The 22,462-nt window shown below is 45.5% G+C and overlaps 1 protein-coding gene across 1 annotated transcript in view; it reads left to right on the top strand.

The window, feature by feature from the left end:
* The window catches only part of Vav3 (vav guanine nucleotide exchange factor 3), a 347,338-nt gene that overhangs the window by 223,043 nt on the left and 101,833 nt on the right, over window positions 1–22,462 (top strand). The window contains exons 15-18 of the mRNA XM_023721699.1: window positions 6,312–6,413; window positions 6,719–6,819; window positions 16,052–16,077; window positions 21,538–21,618. Of these exons, the coding sequence (XP_023577467.1) occupies window positions 6,312–6,413; window positions 6,719–6,819; window positions 16,052–16,077; window positions 21,538–21,618 (310 nt within the window). The remainder of the gene's footprint in view (window positions 1–6,311; window positions 6,414–6,718; window positions 6,820–16,051; window positions 16,078–21,537; window positions 21,619–22,462) is intronic.

The following is a 22,462-nucleotide window of genomic DNA, read 5'->3' on the forward strand; positions in this document are numbered from 1 at the left end:
GCTGTGCAGCTCGGACTTGTAGTGATCCTCCTGTCTCAGCCTCCCCAGGGCTGGGATTACGGGTGTGTGCCACCATGCCTGGTCTTGGTGGCCAGCTCAGTGCACCCTGGGGTGGGGCCAGTGCAGCTTGCGGTGCCAGGGATTGAACCTGAGTCCTTGCACTTGCCAGGCAGGCAATTGGACCACTGAGCTATCTCCCCAGCCCTTGCATTTTCTTTACTTACTTAAGGTATCTAGGCTGTTTCCAGAGGTTAGTTAGCTGCAGAGTGTGCTGCTCTGAACACGAGCGTGCCTCTGAGGAAGAGACCAACCTTGGATGATGTCTTCAGTTCTTTTGAGACTGTAACCAGGAGAGGCCTGGCTGAGAAACGGAATTTCCGGTGTTCACTTTTTGCAGAATACCATACTGATTTGTTCAGTGATTTTAAAGTTAGTGGGAATTGAATCTGTGTATTAGAAGAGTTTGCTTTTAGGATTAGCCGATCCTTAGCTAGTATTTAGGAACTTGTGTTTGGATTGTTCTCCGTGGCACTGAGTGACGGCGTCCCTATAGTACAGCGGGCGCTGACTGTGTGCCAGCCTACCTCGAGCTGTAAGAGTCACACCATGAGGCTGGTGGTGAATGGCCTCTTGTGTTACCGGATCTTTCGATGACTGGTAGGCGTACAGCCCGCGTCTGTGTTCAGCCCGCCTGCTTTCCCCCACCCTCCAGCTGTGAGACCCGAGGGGCTTCGGTGGGCAGAGACGACCCAGCTGCTGCAGGGGAGTGTCGCTTCTGGCTTGTGGCTCGTGGCTCGTGGCTCGTGGCTCGTGGGGCGCCTGTGCGTGTCTGTCTTCTGCTGGTTTCACCAGGTTCAGTTTCCCCAGTAATCCATTAAGATCATCTCCGGATGAGAATGCTGTATATTTACTTTAATAATAAGCATTTATCCTTTCATTTATTTTTCTTGTCACATTACGTTGATGAGATTTTTCAGAACAAGACTGTATGACTGAATAGTATAAATGACTTTGTAAAATTTAATTGTGATATATTGACGTGTACATTTCATAAATGTTATCTGTGTTTTCTCTTGTCTACAGATTGATATTCTTTATCATGTTAAGGAACTATTCCTCAACATCTAATTTATTTGGGGTTTCACCAGAAGCACATGATACCTTTTTATTACATGTCATTTTGCATATCTTTTGAGGGGATCCAATTCATTCATATATATATATATATATATATATATATATATATATATATATCACATAAAATGTTATTTTGATAGTCAGGGTATAACATTTAATAATTAGTAGAATGTATTTCCTTAAAGAGCAGAATGTATATTTTCTGAATTTTAGCAGTACACACTCCCAACCTTGTGTATCTATAAGTTTTTGCATGTCCGTTTTTGTTACACAAAACAACTTGTCACCCCAGACAGGAGTTTCTGGCACTGACATCTGCTTCCAGCCTCTACTTTCCCTGCAGTGTGGTACAGTAACTTGCATATAGTTTGCATAATTGTCAAAATACCTACAGTGGTTATCTTTAAATGCTGCTAATACTGACAGAATATGGATAAGGTGATGTCATAAATGGATTGGCACCTTGTTTCTTCTGTAACTAGTTATAATTATTTTGAGCCATAGCATTTGCTAGTCTTTGCCTCTTGATTTTTAAAGCTCTATTAACATACCAAAGTACTGCCAGGATTTACAATTTATGGCTAAAACAGAGAAAATGTTCACTTTAAATAAAACTTTGAAAATAATGTCTAGGGCTGGGGAGATAGCTCAGTGGTCTAAGTGTCTGCTTTGCAAGTGCGAGGACCTGAGTTCAATACCCGGTACTGCGTGCCTTGCTGGCCCTGGGCCCAGGCATGCGGTGCTGGCCCTGAAACCAGGCATGGTGGCACACACCTGTAATGCCAGTGCTGGGGAGGCTGAGACAGGAGGATCACATGAGTCAGAACTGAAGTGAGACCCTGTATCAATAAAAAATAAATAAAAAGAAACCTTAACTAATGTCTATTGCTAACTTACTGGTCATACTAGTGAAATGTATTTATATCTATGAGTAGTATTATAGTCCTTTTCTGAGGAAGTATTTTCTTATACAGAAGAGAGGATATAAGTAAATAAGCATAAAGTTTATAGTATTTAGTTGAAATTTAGGCATCCTTATGGTTTTTTCATTTTCTTCCATGTGAGTGATAATTTTTTTTGGCTTATTAACAATGTATTTCTCTTTCTTAAATTCTCCTATCTTTAAGTGTGATTTTTTGGCAGAGCAGCCTTTTGCAAATAAATAAGGAAATGCTCCGCTATGTTATGAGCACACTGGCTTGATTTCCACCAGCCAGAGTCATCTGCGGTTGATATACTCTACGGAGTGTTCGGTGACTGCAGAATCCAGATTACAAAGGAGCGCACGGGGTCCCCGCCTCAGAGGACAGATACAGGGCTGCGGGCGTACACAGGGGTGCTAGTGTGCTGCGTAGCGATTTGTTTTAGGCCACATGAAGTGACAGCCTAGAAAGCACATGTACACGGTGTCAGATGCCAAGTATTAGCAGGCTGAGATATGTGCACTTAAGCCTCATGCCCACCCCTTGGACCTGGTCTCCTGGACTGGTCCCACCACACCGAACAGTGGTGTTGCCCTCAGATGTTGGCGGTAGTCAGAGTGCTCCAGAGAGCAGAATCTCTGTGTGTGTGTGTGTGTGTGTAGGTAGGCAGGCTTTTAAGGAAATATTTTAGGATTGGCTTGGTAGAAACTGATCAGTTTCAGAGAAGGAGATAGTGAAACAGAGAAGAAGGAAGAAAACATGAATGTGCAGAGTGTGAGGGGAGGAAGAGCCATGGTGACAGAAGTTTCCAGGTTGGAAGAGGGAGGGAATAGGTCGGCAGTGTCAGGACAGTCACGTGAGCTTTGCGTGTGCCGCGTTTGAGACGCTTGAGTTGCGGTTGGAAGCGTAGATATGCAGACTAGCAAACACATCTCCACTAATAGCAGACAAATGGTCCTACCTCGGAGGCCCCGGGGAAGCCAGATGAGAGATGAGACTGCCTCGGAGAAGGTGTAGTTAGAAGGAGCCGTAAGTGTATCAGCGTAACTTGCCCTGTAAATATTTGATTACCTGATTATTTTTTATAAAAAATGGGATTGTTTGTGAAACAAAAGAAACGGAAACATTTTACTGAGAAATCGATGGGATTCCCTCCAAGTTCTGGATGCTAAGGCAGTGGGGCTTGGCAGGAGCTGCTGCGTAAGTGGCCAGTGACCCGGCCTCGCGCTGCTCCGGTTTTCCTCTGCAGACGGCGCAGCCCCACGGCGGTCTTGCTGCGTCCACTTCTGCCTCACTGCAAGCAATTCTTGATGCAGTGATTACCGAGATTGCCGACAGTAGGTGAATTGTCACTCCTGGCATACATATGGTCTCCCCTCTTTCCTTGGCCCTTGGTACCCCCTCCTCTTGCCTGCACCCCAGGAGCCTTTGGACTTGTCGGTATGGTAGCTGCTTAGTAAATACTTACGAGACAAGGAAGTTCTCTGTCTCCAGGCGTTGCTGCGGGAGGTGAATGTGAAAAGGCGTGGGGTGAGCCCAGCCACCACCTCCTGCATCGGGGATGTGATGCACACCCTGCTGGCTGTTCTCAGCCTGGGGGCTCCAGCCTGGACCTCTCGATCATTCTGTCCTTTTCCAGTCAGTCTGCCTTTCTAGTTTCTCCCATCAGCAGTTCACTGCCTCTGGCGTCTATATCCACAGAGGCTCCCTGCGAGGTGGCATTTCTTTTCCCTTCATTTGGCATTTGGTATGACTTTGTTTCCTGGGGCCTTTCCATGCCCACCCTTTCCTAAACAACTCCATTCCTGTTGAGCATAAATAATTATATGTGGGTTCCGGGTCCCACGGTACTAGATGCGCAGCAGTCTCCGGCTAGCAGATGCCAGGAGAGTAGAGGCCTCCACAGGCTGGCCGCAGCCGATCTTGGGACTGAAGCCCTCCTAAGTATTGTGCCCGTCACACCAGTGTCCTTTGGATTTGCCTTCAGCATTTCTCAAGTGATGCCAACATCTGTTGGATGCCAGCTCAGGGTCAAGCAGTATTCAAGTACTTTGCATGCATTACCTCAATTTTTGAGTTTGGTTTTTTTTGGTATTTCTATTTTATACCTACCAACTTGCCTAAGGTCATCTGCTCCTTATTTGCAAGTTAGGACTGAAGCCCAGGTGGCTGAATTTCAAACTCTTGCCCTCCGCTATACTTTTGTATTCAGTCGTGCCTCCGTAGCAGCTTCAGGGGTCGGACAGTTAACTTTTATTCCTTAGCATTTGATTCAAGAGTTTTTAAATAATATGCAGTTATAGTTTTAAACAATTTATGATAGCACCTCCCTGCCGTTTCAAATCTCATTTCCCTTAAGGCGGCTACTGTTAAGAATATCTTCAGGGTTTTTTTTTAATCATTTAGTGTTTTCAAGCTTCACAATGTGTTTGCAATTCTCCTTTCCGTTTGTGTCTTCGGAGAAGTCAGTGTGCTTAGTTGGTACGCACTTTAAATATGAATACTTCAGGCAGGACTCTGATAGACACGCGCGTGTAGGGATGCACAGCTGCACACTTGCACGCGTACTTGTGCACGGGCCACTTGGCTCTGAAAGAAGAGGGTCTCAATGTCCAGAGCAGACTGATGAGAGGAATGAAATTCTGGCCTGCTTGGGACCTACTTGTACAGATCTCTGTCTGGAGACTTATTTGTATTTGTAAACTCCATGCTGATAAATTCTTCAAGTTTCTAGGACTAAAACTGTCACCTGACAATTCGTCTCCGACTCTGTCACCTTGATGTTGAGAAGAGTGAACAGCAGCCCTTCCTGGCTAAGGAAATGGGTCCTGAGGCGCTTATGAATGCGCGGCTTTATAGATTCAGGACTCAAACATTATCTGAACAACGTGATGATGGCTTTGTTTCTATATCCGTATAGTTTTGTCTTCTCCTCCCTTTCTGGGGTTCTCTGCAAGTTTTAATCAGCAGCCCCAAAATGCACCTATGTAAGTGGCCTTACTTTTCAGCATGCAGAACATTTTCCTAAGAAGCGAGGTCACCAGGAGCACAGAGCAGTGCAGTCCCGGATGGCTCTAGCCCTTGATTTCGTCTCCAGCACGCCCCTGCTCGCAGACGGATTGGGAGGCTGACCTCTCTGACACTTCTGCATCATTGCCTGCTACTCCAATTGCCTTTGCCAATGTTTTTTCATAAGGCTTCTCCTGGCGCTGCGGAGATTGATGCCTGGCTGCCCACCCATGCTACGCTTCATTACGCTGGGGCTCAGCGTGATCGAGAGTTACTGTATTCTATAAAAGGGGAATCCTAGCTCATGAGTATCTCAGACTTTTCCTGCAGTCTCTCAAATAGCGCATAACTTCCTAGAGTGTGTGCTTTTAGCTTTCTAGGTGTATTTCTGATTTGTATCCATCTTTATCCTATTGTAATTTTTCTGTGCAATGGTAAATTGAAAAGTACAAAAGCAAACCTTCTAGAAAAAGCTGAATGTCTAAAAGTGCAAGCCTGGGTTGGAGTTCTTTATTCACTCTTTCCTAACTTTAGAGCAAACTTCAGAGTAAGGCCAGCTTCCTTGTTTGTGGGTTAATGCTATTATTAGTGCCAGCCAGTTAGGATTATTGTAAAAAATAAAGTAATACACCTCACTAGCTGGCTTGCTAGCCAGCATAGAGGATGTGCGTAATTGGTGTTAGTCTGGGTGTGCATAATAATTTTGGTTATACATATATACACTATAAATAAAAAAAGTACAGGATGAAATAATTTTGTTTACTTTTTGTTTGGATTGCAAAGATAGTAAATTAAGAATTTTTGATATTTGATACGTTGTTTGAAAACTTTCTGTAAAATTATTCCTTTTTGTAGCCCTTAACCCACACACCTATTTAGAGAGAAACTCTGGAAGTGACTGCGCGTGGCTGGCCCCGCCCAGCTTCACAGAGAGAAGGAGCTACCTCAGGGGTGCATGCCTGCGCTCTTCATGTCTTTCCCAGCGGTAGATCGTGCTGGTCTTGCTGTGGTGTTCCCTGGCATCGCTCAGTGCTCAGGATTAGGCACTTATCACTCGGTTTAGCGGGTTTCCACACCGCCTTTGTGGGTGATAGGCTTTTGCTGGAAGCCACTGTACACGGGAGCTTTTGTTCTTTCCCGAATCCGATGGCTACCCAGTATAATTTTAATGGATTGACATTAGGTGCAGAAAGTGCTGTTTTGTTTTGAATCTATAAGAAGTGAATTTCTCCATTTTTACAGGTCTAACATTCGGCCAGACCATGCGGACTCCAACTTCCACGACTTCAAGATGCACACGTTCACCCGGGTCACGTCCTGCAAGGTCTGCCAGATGTTGCTGAGGTGAGCACGCTGAGCCGGCTTCCAGTTCTGTGCACGCGTCCTCACCCAGCCAGACGCTGCTTCCAGTGGTCTAGCCAGATTCCAGGCCCTGGGGTCTTGCCTTCGGGTTTGAACTCAGCGGATCTGTGCTAGGCCGGGCCGGTACAGTCCCTTGCTCAGCCCCGGGAGGAGCCCAGCCCGCCTTCCACTGAGGGAGGGAGGGAGGGCGCCTTAATCGCTCTGTGGGGCGTGTTTGCTCTTCTGAGCTACTGAGTTTGTAAAGGAAGGACTTAGCGCCTTCTGACACGCTGCGCTTTCCCTTTCAGAGGAACGTTCTACCAAGGCTATTTGTGCTTCAAGTGCGGGGCAAGAGCGCATAAGGAATGCTTGGGCCGGGTAGACACGTGCGGCCGAGTTAATTCTGGCGGTAAGTTGCGTTTGTTGTTGGGATTCTGTTTTGAATGAGGGCATACAGCTTGCTGAACATGAGCGAGGCTTCCTTCACTCTTAATGTGTGCTGTATTGTAATGTAGCTGTTTTTGAAACTCATTTTAAAGCACAATTAGAAAGTTGTTCAAAAATCATGTGACTTCTGCATGATTTTGTTTTAAATTGCCTAAAATCGGTTGGATCTTTGGGTGTACCTTAGAAATGAAGATCCTCATGAGAGACTGGGGTGTTCCATGCCGTCCGTTTCAGTAACTCTAACCCTAAACACTGCTATAACTGTGCAAACATTGCTAATGCAAATAAACAGGAACGAAAACAGAACAGATTTTCTTCTACCTTTAGTTCTTAATTTGCTTGTTTCTTGTCTTAAATATTTAGCTCAGAATTGCTAATGATGCCACAAGTCAACATCACACAGACTAACTTATGAATTGATGAAATGAGTATATTGTCATTTTCTAGCATTCAACAAAGAACATATATCCTTTGGTTTTTATGTAAATATTTTCCCCACGGTTTTTAAAAATAGTACTCCGTGGTTGTTCCGGGAGCCAACTGGCAATTATGTATTCAGTAGCCTTTTGCCTTTCTGTGCCCCTCTTGGGCTCTCTCCCTTCTCTTTCTTTTCTGGTCTCTTTATTCTTTCTCTTTCTTCTCCTTTCTCTTTGTCCTTTTCCCCTGAGTTTCTCTGTGTTTTATCAATAAGACCTTTCAAAATCAGTAAAACTTTTTGAACACAAGAAAGGATCTTTAGCAGCTTGAGTTCAAAGGTAGCCATGTCAACCTTTGATTTTCCCAAAGGAAAAGATGGACATTGAATTATTTTGGATAATGTGAGGAAGGGAAACAGAGAATAGTTCAGTTCAGAGCTGGGTTCAGAAAATAGGCAACTGCAGAAAAAGTGAATCCTGTCAGAGGAATGAGCTCAGCGCGTGCCTTGCCTTTGCCTGCGGTGGGCCTTTCGGAGGGCGCCGTGTGCCGTTCCCTGTGCCAGGCCCGGGAAGCTGCGAGCGCCCGCTGCCCCCTGGCAGCTGCCTTCCCCTCCTGGCACCGCAGCACCTTCCCCTGTGAGTCCCCTGCTTCCCCGGCATGGTCCTTTCGGTCCAGAGCTCCTCTGCGCCTTCCTCCAGGCTGTGAAGTGAAAGACACAGGCTTGTCGCTTACCTGTGTCTTGAGGTCAGAAGTGGTTTACGAGGTCACAAACCAGGAAGTCGCACATTACTGCTGCCACCCTTTGTCTACCTGTCTATCACTTGTGCCTCCACCTCCTCTGAAAGTTGGAAGTCGGCTTCTGTCCTCACACTTGCCCTCCCTGCGCTCCAGTAGGTGGTCCCTTGGGGAGTTTGAGGCCGGTGGGTCTGATGTGAGTGAAATGGCATCCATGCCACGGACAAGCAGATTGGACGGGCTCTTGGGTAGTCTGCGGGAATCCCTGCTTTGCTTAAGATTACTGTAGGATTGCTGTAGATCTTTGCTTTGGCGCCCAGGAGTCCCTGCTCGCACCATTCTGCAGGGTAGTCTCCATGGTGGTCACAGTATCAAGAAATGTGAGAGAGGAGGCCAAGGAGACGCGTTAGCAGCTGGAGACGTGGCTCGCCTGAGCCGGGCTTCTGTACAGGGGCAGGCATGGTATCATCACGGGAGAACTCAGTGTCGAGAAATTCATTCCATTGGGCAGATTCAAAGCAGGTGAACGGTACTGATTCCAGGCAGAATCGTGTGTTTACATCACCCAGCTCCCACATAAGTCAGAGGTGGTTTGAAATTCATCCCCACTTCATAGCTCCAGTGCTTACCACTTCTGTCAAACTAAGTTCTCTAGAGATGGAAGGATCTTGACCCATCTGGTGTGAGTCAGGAAGCCCCTGCTGGGCCAGAGAGCCCTGCGGAGTAGGAATGGTCGTGTTGTGATAATGTTGGAGAGCTGGGGGGAAGCAGTCCCCCAAGGGGCCGTGTGCCACCTTTCCTGGACATTGGCTGTAGAAGAAGCAGAGAACAGCCACTGATGGTACAAAGGACAGAACCACCCAGGGGCTGAATGAAGGCAGAGAGCTTCCCATGCTGCCTTCTAAATGTCACATGCTCTGGTCACCCCACATTGGGGTTAGCGTCCCGGGCCTTTTCTCTTACTTGGCACCCACCATGTCCCTCACACTGTCTTGGACATCCGATTGCTTTCTCTGGCTTTGGCTACAACCTATACCTCAGGGAGACAAGGCTCCCTCTCTCCGTGTGCCATCTTTTCTGGGCTCTGAATATAGAATTCCCGACTTCTTCCCTTTTCTCTCCTAGGTGTCTTGCGTGACCTCTTACACCATATGTCTAAAAGCAAGCCTCACTAAGCCTATCTCTTTCCTATTGTTTGTCTTAATTAAAATTCTTCCATTCATGCAGTCAGCCAAACCTTCCATTCATAGTTCAACACCAAGTCTACTCATGTGGAATTGCTCTAGGTAATAAATCTCATTGCCTTTTATTAGGACCATTTCAAGTTTTCAAACTCGCTACTCCTAATCTTACTCCTGCGTAATTTCTAAAATGATCTTTAAAAATCTTTTAAAATCATGTATGATTGTGTCACTCTTTTGCTGTGTGGTCTGTTTCTCACAGGATATATCCAGACTTTGCAGGTGATGCGCAGTATTCCAGGTCATTCTTTCGGCCCGTTTGAGCCCCTCTTCCCACACCCAGCCCACAGTACGACCCTGTGTACTCTTACTTCCCCAGCCCTTCTCACACTTAGACGGCTAATTGTACATTGTCTCTTTTAGTGTCTTTGTTTGTTTGGTCAACTTACATTGATTTTCGAACACTCAGTGCAAGTGCTGCCCCTCCTTTGAGAGCATTTCTGACACTCTCAGCCTCTAGGCTGACAGTCTCTGACACTCTCAGTCTCTCGTTCATCATCTGCCAGTCCTTTGTGTGACTGGATCCTTATTATTACTTTTATCATAGTGTCAATCTCATTTATTGTAACTATCCCCTCCTTAGTTTGGCTCAATTATGAGAACCATAGGTGACTACTGTTTTGACCTCAGGAAAGAAATAAGCAAGTGGACCACCAGCTCCATCACAGAGCGAGTAAAATGTAGTGTGCTGGGGCCTCTGGGCCTTGAGAATCACTGTAGTCTTACGTTTAGGAGCAGCAGATTGGAGTGATGGTACAGGCTGTGGTTCTATTCCTGGGGACATGAGGGCTTGGCCAGATGGTGAACAAGTGCAATAAAAACCTCATTTTTAGTCTTTTGTTAATACCTTAGAAATTAAAGGTAGAAAAGTGGGTCGACACTTTATATCCATTGCTAGTATTTATGCAAGGAAGCCTCCTGCCCTGAGCACCGATCACAGGCTTCATGGGGCACATGCTAGGCAGGCTAAGGAGTAACAAGAAAGTGAAGCAGCTCACCTAATACTTGATGACAGAAAGACCTCTTTCTGGAGCAGCCTGCCTCCTGATCAGTCAGTGCTGTTTTACAGTTCTTGCTTGGCTTGGCTCAGAAATGGCCTGCCTCTGAAATGCAACCCTGCCTCCTTAGAGTTCCAGGGTCTCCCTTTCGTTTGCTCTCTACCCAGGTTCTTTGCCAATCCTTAACTCCACCTGGATCTCCCAGAGATAAGTCTGAGTCAAGCCACTCTGATGAGCGCATATGTGCGCTTAATTGAGTGTTCAAGGGCACTCAAGATGTGTTGTGGTAACCAGCAAACTCCCAGCTCCAGTAGTTTGCACACATGAAAGCCATTTTCACATGCAGCCTTTCCTGGGGTGAGTGGTCCCCTAGGAAATGGCCAGGGTGTAGGGCAGGTCCATCTAGGACTGCTAGCATGCCACATGGTGTTCAAGAGTGCAGCTCTTTAGAGCCACGGACTGGACATTAGCAGAGCTATTGTGGTCGCTGCCAGTGGCTGAAACTGGTTACACATCCTCAGCTGAATTATAAGGGAAACGGGGCACTATCGCGGTATGCACAGATTCCGTGGTGAGCGCTGTGTGCTCCTTCAGCAGACGCGAAGAGAAGGCAAGCATGGTGGGGGGTGACTCCCATCTCTGTGTCCCCTGTTTCAAGCCCAGTGTAGTGCTTAGAGACAGTACGGGCTGTGGCTGAATATTGACCGTAAGGGATTTCTTTTCTCATGGAAGTTAGCTGTCTCAAGATACTGTCCTCATCTTCTCTATTTCACGTACTGTACCCTTTAAATCTTATCCAGTCCCCACTCATCCTGGGAATTATGATCATTTGGTAAACATGCCGTACATTTTTGAGTGAAGCAGTCCATTCACATTAGTATGCAACCATGACAAAATACTAATTTAAATCTATTTGAACTCTGAAAACTATGCTATTTTTCTAACAAGATAAACTATACAACTTGGAAACTCGGAAAGCTGATTGATCAGCTTGTCCCTACACCTGAGGATTGGCACGGACATAAGTGACAGCAGGCAGGCCCACGGTGTCTGCGATTGAACTTGCTTGGCCGCCTTAGTAGCAGCCCTGCTTGTCAACACACGCATGACTCAGAAGTGTCTGCCGAGACTCCAGCATTAACGAGGAGAACTTACGTTCTCCGCTCCATGTGTCTCCCTCGACAAGTTACAACAAAGCTCATAGACTCTAGGGTGACACTTTCTTCTCACAGTGCTCCACTCTGAAGGGCTAATCCTGGACTCCAACCTCTGGGGACATTTACAATTTCCCTTCAAGATAATACGCGGCTAATGCCCCTCCTCTTGCCCCTTCCTACCCTGACAATGATCAATATAGCTGGCTTTGAATCTTCACAGTTTAATGAAAGCAGCACTCAAAGGCCAGCGTTGCTGGAGCAGACAACTTCGCCTTAGTGCACGCTCTCCTGTTGTGGGGACGCAGGCCTCAGCTTCCCTTGTGTGTAACTGCAGCAGGCCCCACCTGCTTATCTGTGTCATTGTTCTTCCGCCCAGTCTGGCTGCGGCTGCGGCTGCTGCAGCCTCCTGGAACCAGAGGGAAGTTGCCTTGGCGTCCTGCTGCAGTAATCCTGCAAGATTGCTACCTAGAGCTTGCATGCCGCATTGGCACTCGAGGTGGGCTTTTAGGAAACAAGTGACATTGCATGGTTTACCCTGTCAGATAAACTCGTGGAGCATAACTTCATTGTAGCCTTCTACCACAAAGGATTTTATCACATTACCTTTAAATGAACTCACGCTTGATCACTGATTTCATTAAAAAAGACTTTGGCTCTATTTATTAAAACTGTGAGCCAAGTACCACTCTTTAGTGGTACTTAGAAAAAACTTTCATATAAATTACTAGTTTTTAACTCATCAAAACAATTTCATATTACAAAACAGTAGTCACTGTTCCTTCCGTTTAACTGCTTGAGTCAGGTTAATGGTGCACCATTAATTATTAAAGTGAGTTATAAATTGTTGTATGGCTAGATTCCTTTCCAGCTCCAAGCAAGACTTGAAATCAAATCTTCTTTTCAAGTAATTTGTATGGTTTATGATTCACTTTTTTCTTTACAGTAATTGCTATAGATCGGAGTCGTGAATGCAGTATTTACACGTCTTCCTCCAAAATTTGATCAATCCAGCTGTTCTTCAGTTTTATGTTTCCCAGAAATTGCACATTAGCCATGATGGCCAGGCACCCTCGATAGCTGTACTGGTAATTACTTTTCTGTGGCCCCTCTTGTGACAATCAGTAATCCTGGACATCGATTTGTTTAGTCTTCAGAAATAGAACTTTGGATAAGATACAAAGCAATTTGTGTAGTAATGTATGAGCTAAGAGGCACTTGTATTGAGAAAACAAACATAATAGGACTGAATTTTGTATTTAAAGAAGGGAATTATACACTGTGAGTCTGAACATTTCTCTTCCACAAATACACACACAGTGAACTCTGTATGCAGGCGGTAGAGCCCTGCGAATGCTGCAGAGCTCCTGGGTCGCACCGCTTCTGGGAGCTACATTAAACTAGTTGGGACACGATGAAAGAATGCGAGGTGTAGTTCCCTCAAGGGGCTGTGAATCACCATCTAGAAAGGTTCTCGAAAGGGAAGACATGTCCCAGTTTGATCAATAGGAGCCTGAGAGGTGGGATGCAGGGTGAAGACAGGTGAGGACTGAAAACTTTGAGAACTTTGAAGAATGGAATCATCCTAAGAAGGTTCCCGAGAGAAACAGAGACAGACGCACACAGAGAGAAAAACTAAGACATTTTCATCAAATCTAAACCACCCCCTTTTCTTCTGGGTCAAAATTTAACCGAGGAAGGAATGGTGAGACTCAGCACTTATCATCCGAAGTCTGTTGCCGGCCGGCGGCACTTGTAGAGTTTTCTGGAGGTCCAAGGGCCTGCTGTCCCAGCTTGGTGTGGCTACCAGAGAAAATAAAGGGTGTGCTTGCAGATTTCAAAAGCAGGTCACCTTGTCCATAGAATACCTCCTAAAAAGGTATTCTACCTTTTTACAGTAGAATAGGCTTTTACTCTGAAATATGCATGAAATTTTGTCACAGTTTAGTGTCTCTGTTCTTCATTACTGTCATTGTACTGTTACATTGCTTTAATTGGTCATTGGAATTCGAATTATGTTTGTAAAGGAGATAATTCAATTTAATGCTCCCGCCACTGCTGCAAGTTCAAACATTTATATTAAAAAAAAGAACCTGGCTGAAAATTTGTGGACTCAGAGCAGATTCTAATGCAGTCCGTACCAAAATAAGTGGCTGCATCAACCACTCAGGCCGCGAAGAGCCGTGTGCACTTCTGGTGTACGCAGCGAGCGTGCAGCGCTGTGCTGGCCTGCTGGTGCCCAGTCCACAGCAGCGGTGGGCGTGGGTGCAGATGTGGTGGCCGGAAAAGGGAAGATACGGGCCTCACGCAGGGACCGTGCCCCTGGAGAGGGAGCCATGTGCAGCACTGAGCCCCTTATGCTGCCCCCCTTGGGTACTCTGCATGGAGCAGCTTTCGGTCATCCATGTGCTGCCCGTGCTGCCTCACTGAGCCTGGTGGTCCCGGGGTCCTGGGAGGGATCCTCACAATGGTAGGTAGCGTGTGGCCCGGGGTGTCGCGCTCTGCAAGGAGGTGCAGGTGCTGCCTGTAGCCAGAACCACCCCTCAGATAGCATCAGTTGCACCCTGAGGCGCTGCACGTGACAGACTGCCAGCACTTGGGCCACCATAGCTCTTGTGCCACAAGTAACACATTCAAAGCATTTCATAACAGCCATACTTCACAAGGACATGGAAACCCTGCTATGTAAAGAATCAGGGAAAAATAAGATATTTTTGAATGGAAGTTAAAGTGCATATTCATGCATGGACGCTGACCCCAAAAGATCTGAGGAGCCCCCATTTTTAGGGCTTTTCTGTAGATCTTCCACATGTTTAAAAGTCATCATTTTAGAGGTTACCTTGAAATATCAAAAGTTCCCTTAGTGCTCTGGGACGGAAAGCTGGAACGGGCCTCCTGTGGGTGCTTCCTGCAGTTTATGATTCCAGACTCAGGCTGGGACACACCAGCAGGAAAATAAGTAAGGCGAGGGCTGTCCTGGAATCTGTAAATCTTCCAGGGAAAACCAGTAAAACCGGTGTCCTAGCTGGCTGTTGAGACTCAGGTTCCTGCACCCGCCCTGGCTTCCGAGCGGCCAGCAAGAGGGCCCTGTTATGCCCGCTTCCCAGCCCGCTGTCTTAGGCAGGCTTTCTTTTTTTTTTTTTTTTCCATAATTTTATTGACAGTCAGATAGCAAGGAGACAGTTTCAAACCAAATTGGTAGGACATTTTCAATAATTAACACATTGCATACTATCTTCCTAGTGGTTATTTGCTATACAAGATGCAGACATGATATCCTATTTGCAAACACTATTACAACAAATCCCTCTACTCATGAAGAAAATGTAACTATAGCAAGCTTTCTTCTGAGATAGTGCAGTTTTAGTGAGGAGGAAAAGAAGTGAAATAACTGTCAGTCCAGGAATACTGCGCTGGAACGGCTAGTGGCAGGCCTAGCAAGGGCGACTTCACAGAAGGCAGCTTTCTGTGAAAACCAGGGCCAAGGGGCTTTGAAATTAAAGGGATGAGGATTTAGCTTTTCTCCAGAAAAGTGACTTGTCTACTCATGGACCTTTCATTTCCATTAATTGGAGTAGTGCTGTGGGGTAGGGGACCCATAACCTCCAGCCCGGGCAGCTTCTCTGTCAAGCAGTATGTGGCAGCCGGTCAGGTGTCTTGGTGGCTTTCCTAGTGAACTCCCGCCAGCCGTAGGGCTTCGTACAGCCTTCTAGAGAAGCGTCTTACACCGAGGTCCTGTTCAGGCCTGCGTTACTAACCCCGTGTCTCAGGTGTATCTCTCTTCTAAGATCCTTCTTTAGAGGTTCATTTTGGGTGGGAAAACTGCAGGTGTGGGCTCCCTGAAGCGGAGGGTCTTCGCTAGGTCTAGAGAAGCTGTAACATCACGTCCAGGGGCTCCTGCCAGGAGGAGGGAAAGCAGATCCCTGCCCACCAGTTCCCATCTCTAGTCTGCTCCTAGTCGCTGAAGGATCCTTTGCCTTTTGACCAGCCTGCCTGCCTGAAGGTCCTGGGCCCTTTGTAACTGTTAAGCAAACTCAGAACTAAAATGTGGTGAAGGAATGTTGCTTCTGTTCATTGAGAGCTAAAATAAGGATGGAAAGAAAATCAGTTTTGGAATCAAATGCTGGCTCATTTATTTTAAGTTAATCTTTTAAGCTGTATTTTCTCAGAATTAACAATAAGAATCATTGCTGCTTAATAGAAAAAGAGCCCACGAAATGGCGTGTGGTTGCATTTGCAGTTGTAGTCCATGTAATGCCTGTGTGACTTAGTGCATTTAAATTCTCAAAACAATATGTGTTGAAAGAGAGTTTGCATGTAGCTATCATGCATTTAAACTTAGTGCAAGCCCTTGTTTTAAGGAATTTTATGTGGTTAAGTTGACATTGCTTAATAAACAATTGGATAAGTTAAGCATAACTTAGAAGTCATTTAGAAGTATGAGTCATTTTCCTGACAAGCCAATACCGTAAGAGAGCCAAGGTTGCAAAACAATTACTAGCCTCGCCGAGGGACCCTGGAAATATATTACGGGTATCAGCTAAGAAAACAAAGCAGTAGTGTTTTTGCCACGCCGAAAAGAGCAAGCTGAGGTTGCTAACCAGACTGAGTAACTGCACTGACAATGCCAATTTTTACATTTGTTTCAGAACAAGGGCCGCTCAAACCACCAGAGGTAAGACTAACATTTAAACATTTTTATATAACCTTTGCATTGCTAACTTAAGCAGTCTTGAGCTTTTCCAGTGTTCAGTGTGCCTTTTCGAATGAGCAGAGAGAAGCAGAAATGCAGGGAGCATCCGGGTGCCGGTGAGTGAGAGGAACAGGAAGATGAGAGGAATTTCGGACCCTGTCCGACCATCTGAATTGAAGCAGAGTAGGAATATGTGGTGTAACCCTGCACGTGCTGCAGGAGATTTTCCGCAGAGGGAAGGCAGAAGTAGCTCTTGTCATGGAACGTGCTACTGCCTGGCCTTGAAAAGTCCCAATAGTGTTCACCTAAGTATAGTGTCTCCTGTTTTGGTAGTTTTCCATTTTTTTGTTCTTGCGGTACCGGGGATTGAACTCAGGACCCTGCGCTTGCCAGGCAGGTGCTCGTTCTATTGAGCTATCTCCCCAGCCTGCTAGTTTTCCATTGAGAGCCAGTGTTCCTGGTGCTGTGGCCTGTTGACCCAGTGAGGGTCTAATAACATCGTGCTTTGGTTTAGTGGCATCGCTCCTAATGTCTCAGACATACGAGACCGCTTAGCTCTCACAATAAATTTAGTTTAAAAAATACAGAAGAATGAAAATGTGGCTGATCCTAGGTCAACATTGCTTTCAATGAAAATGAGCAGATTTTTCTCTTTACCCTACAAAAATACCATAACAGAACCTATAGAAATAACACCATAGTAGAGAAGAGTAAAATGTAAAATGTGTATGTTTTATTACATGAACAACAAAAACCAAACAGTGGAGAAGTTTACAATAAAAGAATGACAAAACTGTTCACCTGGTTATTTTAACATGTACCATTTATCTCTTTTTAAAAGTGCTATCAATTTCCAACACCAAACTAACCAAACAAACAAAAACCCTGAAAACCATGTTTTATATGAAGTAGCATTTATATAGCTGGCAGAAGTAACGAGGCATACAGCAAGATGCCGTGTGAAACACTTACTCGTGCTTTCCTTGCCTAAGTACCTAACTCGTGCCGGGAGGGCACTAACAAACTGTCGTGTGGAGAAGCTCGGGGTCCTGCCCTGCTCCGTGAGCCCCACTGTTTCTAGGATCCTTAGATCCAGAATGTGGAGCGTGCTTGGAATCTAGGGTCTGCACAGGAAAGCCTATTAAGAGCTTTCTTTTTAAAGCCACATAAGCCCTTTTAGGCTAAAGTAAGTTAACCTGAGTTCTCTCCCAGCGTTTTCCTCAGCAGTTACGCTTTTCCTGAGGGAGGGCTTTTCCAGCAGAGCAGGCACTCTGGCAAGGCAACCTTTCTTTTTTCTTGTCTTCCTTCCTTTCCTTTCTTTTCTTCTTTCTTTCTTTCTTGGTAGTCTTCCTTCCCTAGATTATTGAAACAGATCCCTTGTGCAGCTGTCACCCTCCAGTCAGCGTCACTTCACACTTACCTATTAGAGATCTGTGTGCCTGGCTGTTTCTGAGAATGAGGGCTCCATTTTATTTTAATAAGGTGATGGAAAGTGGGTGTGTTGCAGAAAGAGAATGTGCTGAAAGGAGTTTAGTCATTTTCACATGATATTAAATAATCCTCTCAGGCTCTTATGCTTTTAAAAACTGCACATACGCTTATTCATTACAAGAATTGTCACAGCAATTTTTTTTTAATGTCACAGCAATTTTCAGTGATTTGCTTAAGTTTTGAATATATGTTACTTTATTGAATTGATGTGTGACTGCACGAATAATCCCTGCCTCAGATGGGGAACAGGGTAAAATCTTAGGCTAGCCAACTCACTTAGAGCTTCTAGTTGAGAGATAGAACACTGCAGTGAATATAAGACCTTGGGACGGAATCCTTCAGTCGGTGGTGGTCAGACCCTCTCGGCTCACTTCCTCATCTGAGTCTGTGACTGGCCCATCTTGTGTTATACCTGTTCCTTGTATTATATCTGTTCCTCTAGTAAAACCCTGACTAATACATACACCTATTGGGATGTCTTGGGGAACAATGAAGGCTTAACCTTGGGGACAACATCTCATCCTTAACCCTTCCCTCTCTGGGCTTTTCCTGTCTTCTGCTTCCTGGCCAACATAAAATTCTAATTTTCATTCCACCACACACTTCAGCCATATTTCTGCCTGTATTCAACCTACTATAGACTGAACCCTCAGAGAACCTGAGTCAAAATAAATCTCTCAAGTCTGAAAATAAAATAAAATTTCTACCCTAAAGAAAAAAAAAAAAAAGGATGAGCCGCAGGCAGGAGCGCCGGGAAGTCTCTCCTCCCCACCCCAATTGTGTGGAGTCTCAGGAAGGTCTTTCTGGAGCAAATGGTGAGGCCCCTTTTGTCAGCTCTGAGATTTTAATTTTTTCCCTCAACTCAAGCATATTTTTTCTCTCCTTGTACTGTTTAAAGTTCTCTTCTGTTACCCTTTTAATAGCCGTGATCGTGAATTCTATCTTTAATGGTAGACTTCCTCCTCCACGTTCGGGTCAGGTCTTAGTAGCCGCGGGTTCCTCCGCACACCTAGCCTCTGGCTCTAGCCAGACGCCCCGCTGGTTCTGAGGAGCATGTTTACCTGCAGACCTACTTAGCAACTGCAAATCCATTCCTTAGCGTAGCTGAAAACAGGTAAACCAAAGCTTGCTTCCTTATGGCAAATAAGACCTTACTTGTTTTGTTAGTAACATCAGTGAAGAGAATCCTCCCTCCCCCAAAGAGCTAAGAAGATAATGAAAGTACTTAAAAAGAAAGTCAAGGTAATAGGTAATGAAGCAAGAAATAAATTGCAAGTGCTTATAAAATTCCCTTTGTCCCACACCCTTCTAGGTAGATCAAAGCTGATGCCAGGCTGTAGCATGAGTCGCTTGGGTCTGAGGTCGTGGGGCTGTGGCTGTGCTGCCTGGGCGCTCTGCCCTGGTCCTTCTCACCCCCTTGCCTGCCCCTTGGGCACAAGCCCTTCCAGAGTCAGCCTGACTATGGGAACACGAATCAGGAAGGGGACAGTGATGCCAGCTCAACAGTTGGGTTTGGCATTTTAAACTTGTTCCGATATGCCCTTCATTTTTACAATATACTTTTCATATTATAAATTATAAAACAAAATTCTCCAAATGAACATGGTCTAAGTGGCTGAGATCCCCTCATATTTAAAAGCTTTTCTTCTTTAATACATAGTCCACTCCGACCCTTCCTGCAAAAAATTTCAGTTTTCTGAGTGACAGATTTCAGTGCCTTTTCAGATTGAAAAATATAAAACACAAGCAGTGTGGACATGCCCGCTGCTCCAGACCTTCTGCAGTCAAGGAAAGACGTTGCCTGAGTCCAGGAGTTTGGGCCCAAGCTGGCAACGTGTCTGTCTCCAAAATTAAAAAAAAGAAAAAAAAACTAAAGCAATAAGTTAGTAGTAAAATTTATCCTTTGTGTAAATTTAAACTTTAAAGCTTCCACAAATTAATAATGGAAATAATATGCCATCACTTCATTCGTGCCATGTGGCAAGAACTGTTTCAAGCACTTGACATAAACTTACTTAATTCTCACGCCCAGTTCTATGAAGTGATGCAGTTACATCCCCTTTTTATGGGTGAGGAAACTGAGGCACAGAGATGAACTAAATTCGAACTTAGTCTTACCCTTTAATCTGTAGTTCACTGTGGTGTGTTGCCAGTTTTAATCTTAAGATAATAAGGGTGTTGCTCTTGAACTTACGCTCTCTTTTTTCACCATTTCAGTTTGTAGAGTCTGAGTACTGCAGTACATTGTGGGATTCTAGGACAGACCCACATAAATGGTTGAATTCTGTTCCTGGACCCCAAAACTTTTGAAAGCAGGAGGTATAAAATGATCAATTTGAACACATTCTGTGGTAGTTTAAGGAGGTTGCAGGATATGCAGACACTGAATAGCATCCGGATAGCCATCATTGTATATTTTCCTGCTGGACATATTGTTGGTAGTGTAGTTCAGTGCCCTTTTTTTGGTGGCCAGGCAAGCACTTATTCCACTGGGCTGTCTCCTCAGCCTCTAATGCCCTTTATCTAGAGAGCTTCAAAAAGTTTTGTAAAATTTGAGGCAGTTTTTTTCTTCTTTGGCGTTTTCTTTCATGATATCACGTGCACATGTGTGTCGTGGCCCTTCTTGCTGCTGTGGCTGGCTTCCAAGAGGCCCCAGCTAACAACCCCCTCTCACAGCCACTCCCTTTCTTGTGCTTTTTCCAACACAGGCACCCATCTCACTCCACAGAGCTTCAAATGCTGATTTTGACAGTCCTGTTAGTCTTTTACAAATCCATTTTTAAAGTGTTTGGGGTAAAGATAAAAATTAAGTTTTTAAAGTTTTGCCCTTTTTTCTTTCACTGGAGAACCCAAGAGTCTGCTAGATGTGGCTTTCAGACCCTGTAGAAAACGAAAGACTATTTTAGACATGTAACTTGTGAATGAAAACAACATCCAAAGGAGCCCTAGTGAAAACCCACGGCTCGTGTGCTTAGCAGACCTAGTACATTCTGAAGGAAAACCAGTCTTTACACAGCACAGGCCCAACACACATACAAGGAAAAATTGCTTTTGTGAAAACCTGATCTCTATGGTCGTCCTAGACTCGATTTCTTATCCAGTTTTACAGTAAAAAGTGAAAAATCAGGTCCTCCTCAGTGAGATGGCTGTAGGTATTAGGTGAGACTGAGTTCATTGCTTTCGAAACCAAAAGTGTGACCAGGCGTTTTCTGCAAGTTCTGTGAGACTCACTGTGCCTCGTGGAATCGGGTTCCGTGCAGTTCGCTGTCTTGCCCTCCCTGCCCCAACTGGCAGGTCAGCTTGGGTTTAGTTTTACAGTATTCTGAATTAAGACACCCTTTTTACTGAAGTGTTTGCTAACATCAGAGCTTCAGATCTTTGTTTTAAGATTGTTTCCCTTCCGTGTCTCCCATCGTTAGGCCCCAGAGCTGAGTTAGAGGTTTATCAGGTCAGTTGAAGGCTGTTGTTGCTGTTTCTGCTGGGAGTGTTTTCCCGCCAAGAATGGCTGCCGGTGTTTTTTGTAGTGACTCTGACTTAAAAACAAACGAGGGCCGGGGAGATGGCTCAGTGGAATAAGCACTTCCCTAGCAAGCACAAGGGCCTGTGTTCAATTCCTGGTTCTGGAAACAAAACAAAACACAAATGAGCCCTTCCCCCCCCCCAAAAAAGAAAAAGCCTGGATTCAGTATCTGGAGGCAGGGAACCAAAGTACTTCTTTTTCTTAGTGTTATAGTGGCAGTTCATGAAATACAGTGGTGTTTAGGTGGAAGACTTTTGTTAAAATGTTACAAAAGCTGCTTTAAAAACCATATTTTGCTCAAACGTAGTGATGCTTTTAACTGGAAAAGAGCACAGCGCTGTTGTCCTGCCGCAGCCTGAGCGCTCATGTGATTTCATAATGGTGAATAACTGAAACGTCTCTGTTCTGCTTTGTTTTACCTCTCTGTGCAGAAACGAACCAATGGACTCCGAAGGGCTCCCAGACAGCTGGATCCAGGTGTGTTTCTAAGTCTGCGCTTTGGAAGGACTGCAGTTAGGTGGTTATGAGCGTGTGCGGAAACGGCCCAGCGCGCCCGTGGGCGTCGGCCTTCGCTCCTGCCGGCTGCTCCCGCACTGCGGAGGGCTCGTGGGGCATCATGCCAGCGAGCAGCGCAGCACCATGCTCGCTCCCGCGGGCCCGGTTGAGCTGGTTGTTCACTGCGCCTGTTTAGCACTCACGATTCCGGGAGTGTCCCTCTCCTTCCTCCTGAATCTGATGAGAAAACTAGCCAGCAGACTGGGACCTCAAAAATCACCATGTTTCCAGGGGGTGAGGAGAGAGTGCCCAGCTGGTCGCCTCCCCACGTAGGACAGTCTCCATCCTGTATGTCGACAGCTCTGTGGCAGAAACGTGGTGTAAGGATTTTGTAAATGAGTGTCTTCTCCGGAGACCTATGAGTTATCTCCAGAAAGGACTCAGTTCCGTGCTACTTAACCTTGTGAGGTTCACCCTGTCATTATGTTGGTATAATTATATTTTTTTCATCCATTAAGCAGTCCTTTTCCAGAGTTTAATTACCAAATATTTTGCTTTGTACAGGATTCTACTCTTGAGGTAAGAGGTCTTATTAATGAAGGGATTTCACATATATGACTGTGACAGCCAATCGGGTGGACCGTGCACCGTGGCAGAGCCTTGCTGAAAAGCACTCGCATTGTGTGTTTTATGTTGTCATCATAAGCAGTGTTCATCTAGCTGTGAAGTTTGGTTTTCAAAGCCTCCTAGCTTTGAGCTGAAACCACACCCAGGGCAGCCCTGCAGGTTTACGAGCTGCCGGAGATTTACAGGCGCTTCGTTGCCTCTGGCTAGAAATTGCCTCACTTGTATCCTGAGCTC

The sequence above is a fragment of the Octodon degus genome, unplaced genomic scaffold, assembly GCF_000260255.1.
Source record: "Octodon degus isolate 3935 unplaced genomic scaffold, OctDeg1.0 scaffold00084, whole genome shotgun sequence".
NCBI classification, from domain to species: Eukaryota; Metazoa; Chordata; class Mammalia; order Rodentia; family Octodontidae; genus Octodon; species Octodon degus.